Here is a 5549-nt window from a genome sequence, read left to right as displayed (position 1 = left end):
TGTGAAAGACCTGCATAGTAGGTAGATTTTTTGACAGTTGATAGAACTCGATAAGTAGAAAAAAGCTGTCAGTGAAGAATAAAAATCCAATGTAATCCAAATGTGATGGCAAAATAGTTTAGAATTCCACTAAACTAATTTACAAACTGCCTTCACCACGAGGAAGTGGTCTCTTTGCAGATGCGATGCTCGGATATACAATCTTGTTTTTATTTTTTTTTTCGAGAATCCTCGTGTTGATGTCAAGCAGAAATAACAGTCATTTTTATGATTTTGAGGTTCACTCAGCATTAGCATCGTAAACGGCATAGATTTCTGACTTCTTTCAAGCCAACCTGTCAACGTTCTGGAACAACTGTTACAGCAAATTTTTGGTACCTTTATCCCTCTGATCAATAGAAAATCCAAAATAAAGCTGATAATCTTTTTTAACAAGATCTGTTATCGCATTTCGCTGTTAGACTAAACTCACCACAAATGTAGCAAAAACAGTCTGTAGAATTCTTACAAGTGCGCGGCATTTTATAACCTAAAATTAAATGGAATTTATTAAAACATTTTTTTAACTACTATTTTATACTTATCTCTATTCATAAAAAAAATGTAAACGACATGTAAAACTCTTAAAAATATATATATTTAATACAAATTTTGTGCAAAACTTACCAAAGTATTTGATATAGAACGTAAACAATTAAAAGACAAGTTGTCAACTAACTGTTGTAAAGTCACAGTGAATACTACGCAGGCGCGTATGTACTACCATAGACATTATTTTCGGCACTTTGCTTATTTCTCTTACGACTAGCAAAAACCTATTTCGTATGTATATACATTGTTTATAATGTTCACGCATAAAACGAATAAAAAAAAGCAAAATTTATGATACATATTTTGGAAAAAAATACATCTCTATATTATTACATATCAGAAAAATCTAGATGTGATACAAAAAATTGGCCTTCGGGAACAGATTCAGCGCATCAAAATCTTTATGTTTATGTCATAATTTTTTGAGGAGGATTTTGTTGCAGACCAGTGTAATTAACCTCTTAATTTCTGAAAGCAAAAAATAATAATTTTAGGTACAAGAGCGACGACCATTTGTAAGAGAGATCTATTGAAATGTTGAATAGTTTAAACATCATAATTACTAATACTGAAAAATATACGTTAAACTATAGTACTTTATATGTCTTTATTTCAAACTGCACAACATAAATAAGACATATTTTCCTTACGTTACGAATGGAATGCAGAAGATCCGTCGAAACTTAAGGTTCTACATGGTTCTGGACCCGTTGAGGCGAGATCCGGATCTGAGATTCAGATCCGAAACACGGCTTTTTCGACCCTATGAGCCGAGATTCGGATCCCAAATTCTGAATTCCTGAATTTCACTCAGAATTTCCAACATAATAACGTTTAAAAAAATGTTCACAGTTGTGAAATATGTTTTTGTAACAATTATTTCGGTATTCTACGAAAGTAGAATCTCGTATATTTCGATTTAGAATTTAGAAGAAAATCTCGTATATTTGYATTGTAAATTGATATTGGGACACTCAAGATATTGTGAAACTCCGTTGGGTCCTTGTTTGACGAAAACATGTCGTTATAACTTGTATGTTAAACAAACATTACTAAAAATATTTTACATTATATTCGGCCAAAAAAGAAAACAAAATATTTTGGAAAACAGATCAGTAGACACTCTTACAATTAAAAGGATAAATCTATCCTGTCCATATTGAAAAATGTTTCGCGGGTTTTTGCCCAAGCGAAAAATAAAGCTGGCGCCGCCACTGATTGTGATTTATTTATACAGGGCCTGAGTTGCTGTTGGAATAGGAGGAAAATTTCCTGCTTTTGGGGCTACTTGTTTTCTTACACACTAGAAAAGTAGAAGACACAAAGGAGAAAAATTCAAGATCGCCAAAAGTTAGCGCTTGCATTTCGTTTCGTTTTGGGCAAACCCCGCACTCTCGGCCAGAAAAACATAAAATGCAAAAAATCGTCAATTTATTCACATATTTTGATGAAGTAAATCAAATATTTAACGCTTAAATAAAGGAATAAACACAGTAATAAAATCTCGGGTTTGACAAAGTTAATAACGGCTGTATTTTTTAAGAATCTTCCAACTTCGCGCTGTTGTCACGACTGCAAGCCGTGGAAGAACAGCATGGCTTTCCGCACCAAGTCTGGCCGGATGTTGTATAAAGGGTGGGTGCTGGCCTGCAAAAATTAAAAAAACCGTAAAATCAGTAAAACTAGACAGATTTTTCTTGTATACATTTAGTACGTTCACACACGTCTGTTCTCTAATGGGAAAGCGTTTCGATTTTCAGTCATCACCAGGGAGTTGTCAGTGTTTCGCATTTACTTTCCCTTTAACTTGCAAAGCCAAAAAGTCAATTTTAGATGCATTTTTTAAGGCATAATCCCTTCTATGTGTGGAGAGGATTGCGTCGTCTTCAGACAATTTTCGACAATTTTTCAAAATTGCGTTTGGTTTACGAGGCTGTTTTTGCAGTCCGCAGTTTGGCCTTCATTTAATTAGGAACTAACCAAGTACAAAAACGTACAACCCTTGTACGAATTTTGTGGGACCAAGTCTATTCGACAACAGTGGAACAAGCAAAAAGTTTCGAGTTTCAGTCATAATCAGGTGATTTTCACGAAGTTTTCAAAGTTGCAAGTGGTTCTTGCGGGTATTTCAGCAGGTAGTTTGACACTTATTTGCTCAGGAACTTGCGAAGTGAAAGTGTTATTTTTGCATCACTTGTGTAGCGTAAAGTGGAAAGCCCATATGTGGAAAACGTTTCGATTTTGAGTCATCCTCAGGGCATGTTTTCAAAATTTGTTCGTACTTTGCACTTGTTCATACAGATTTCTTCCGAAGCCAGTAAGCTGCAGAGCGACTTTTGTATGGATTTTGTTGAGCACAGTCCTTTTCCTAAGTAGAAAAAGTTTCGTTTTTGAGTCGTCAACGCGATTTTATCAAGATTTTTTAAATTTTACGCGAGATTTGTGATCGCTTGTGCAAACCTGAGATTAGCACTCTCTCAGAACCCATTGAAGTTGAAGAAAAATGTGGGAAAAAGTTTCAATTTTGAGTTATCAGTTTTCAAGAGTTTTTTGAATTTGGGCTAGACTTTCGCAGTTGTTTTCGGCGTTGACCACAAATACTTGCTTTCTAGCAAGGCCGGCTTTTCGTGTTAAGGTGGAAATTGGGGGGTTTTAAACGAGTCAGAAGCAAGGAGTCGGACCGAATGGAAATATATGTTCCTTTCCGGTTTCGGTTCAAGGCAACACTTTAAATTTAGGTTTCGGAACGGTTCCGGCTCCGGCTTTTTTCCGGTTAATTGCCGTTCCAAAATCTATGGAGAGTTATATCAACGACATAAATGGAAACCACGAACGCAGCAGCACAATTGTACACATTCTGTTTATAAAGCATTTTCTATCTAGATTATAATTACGCCGATTTGCCCAGTATTCTGATTTTCTATCAAGCCTTCAGCACGCGAAATCATGTATGGCAAAATAAAACTTTGGTTGAGTGAGTTTTTTCGAGATGTAAATTTTAATTGTTATAACAGTACTTTTCCAACGCAAAATATGGACAGAAAAGTTACAAATTCAAACCTCTCAAATGAGCGCGAGCTACTGACGCCTGTATGCAAAGCCAATCGCTAGAGATTCGCGAGAGCAAGAGCGAGTCGACAGCGAACCAACACCCCTGCATCGAAAATGTCTCGATGTACAACATTTCGAGATCTCCTGATGTTCCTCAACGAATTTACTTGGCGAGTTGTCGGAGATGGAAATTGAGGAGATGGAAATTGAGCATGCGTATAGCTTGGTGTCCATGCGTCCGCAATGCGGAGTGCGGAACGTGCACGCGTAATCTTATTACGCACGGAAAATATAACGCAGTTCAAATGCGTATTCCGGATTGCCGGCGACAGTGCTGGAAGATCTTCATGAAAACCAGCTGCGATTCAACTCTTGCGTACTTCACTTCAGTGAGTATAATGAAGTTGTGATACGAAATGTCACATGTCACATGTTTCATTTCATCACGTTTGATTAACCTAAAGTTCATATATTTTTGCTTACCAGCATTTTTCCAAAATTATCGAGGGGAACACTCTCCGAAAAGCAGCCCAATTTGCGACAAATCGCCCAATCTGGCCACACTGGCTCTGACCGCTGACTTCCACAGTTGATGTACTGTCGAAATATAGCTTTTTACACTGGAGTTAAGACAGGTTTACATCTTCTTCCGCACGGGAAAGCCGAAAATATTAAACATCTGCGGATGCGCGGAAGAGCTATGATTGGTTCGCAGGTTTTCCGCACTGCCCACGGCTTAAGGCTTAAGGTTCTCATGGGTCCGGAACGCGTCCGGAATGCGGAAAACCTTCCTATCAATCAGAAGTTTGAGGCATGCGTTAGCTCCACTCATCCGCAGAAGTTCCCAAATTTTAATATTTTCCGCATGGCGTGCGAAGAATGTAAAAACCTAGATTATCTCCAGTGAAGCTCCAGTTCTTTCATTTTGATGTTTTTGTTTCCTTATTTTTAGAACGTACAAAGACAAAAGCAGATTTAACTTCTGGTTTCAAACGTTCATTTCATACGCCTCAATATACTGGCAAGAAAAAATGTAGAAAAAAGAGTTGTATCGTGTTTCGCTTCTCGAAAGATATGCCAACACCGTCGGCGGAATGCGGAAAAATAATCCGGATACATGTGAACTGCGTGAATTTTTCCGCGCGTAGTAATGGTAGTAGTAAGCTGCGCGCGCCCTCTCCGCACTCTGCTTCCGCAAAGCACTCCGGCCCCCATGAGAACCAAGCTTAAAGCTTCCACCGAGCTACCGAGACCGGAAGAAACCAATAGTCTGCTAGTGACCCAAAGTTTGGTTCTCTCTCTCAAGTCCGGCATGTTATGCGGATCGCGGAGTGCAAAACGTCGCGCGCAGCCGTACTACTCCTGCAAAATTTACGCAGTTTACATGTATTCCAGATTGCCGGGGACAGTGCTGGAAGAACCAGCTGCGATTCAACTTTTGAGTAATTCACTTCAGTTTTTTATTTCCAGCATTTTCTAAGAGTTCTCAAAAGCTGCCCAATTTCAGATAAATCGCTCTATCTGGCCACACTGGCTCTGATCACTGACTTCCACAGTTGATGTATGCACATATTTTCTTCTTAACCGTCCACACCAGTCCTGGCTAATTGCGCTCATTGCCGCGTTGCCGGTTAGATAGTTCCATTGCGAACGAAATTAAAACCTCAGAAAAACACGGTTCCTTGTGGATTCTAGCACGTTTTTAGTTAAGTGGCTGTTGCTGAAAGTTATCGTTAGTGATTTATACAATTAGTTCCCGCAGTAAAGATTTGGGTTCTTGGAGTTTTAATAGTCATGGATCTTGTTTGTTTTTTATTGTTTTCTGCTTTCTAAAATAATGAACCGACATACCGGGTGATTCAAAATTGGCGTCATTCCTTTTAAGGGGTGATGGAGGCTCACTTGGG

General features: G+C 38.4%; 1 protein-coding gene across 2 annotated transcripts in view; it reads right to left on the bottom strand.

The window, feature by feature from the left end:
* Window positions 1-2005: 2005 nt before the first annotated feature.
* Window positions 2006-5549, bottom strand: part of LOC109546132 (protein farnesyltransferase subunit beta) — a gene marked incomplete at its 5' end in the record, with an annotated part of 11291 nt that continues 7747 nt past the window's right edge. The window contains 2 exon segments of one of the 2 annotated variants that reach the window (XM_019916962.2): window positions 2006-2238; window positions 4126-4239. In XM_019916962.2, the coding sequence (XP_019772521.2) occupies window positions 2158-2238; window positions 4126-4239 (195 nt within the window). In that variant the 3' untranslated portion in view covers window positions 2006-2157. 2 annotated transcript variants of the gene reach the window in all.

The sequence above is a fragment of the Dendroctonus ponderosae genome, unplaced genomic scaffold (genome assembly GCF_020466585.1).
Source record: "Dendroctonus ponderosae isolate FM_Combo_2020 unplaced genomic scaffold, Dpon_F_20191213v2 Dpon_F_20191213_10, whole genome shotgun sequence".
In the NCBI taxonomy this organism is placed as follows: Eukaryota; Metazoa; Arthropoda; class Insecta; order Coleoptera; family Curculionidae; genus Dendroctonus; species Dendroctonus ponderosae.
Note: the sequence above shows the minus strand (reverse complement) of the source record. Positions and strands in the feature narration are given on the sequence as shown.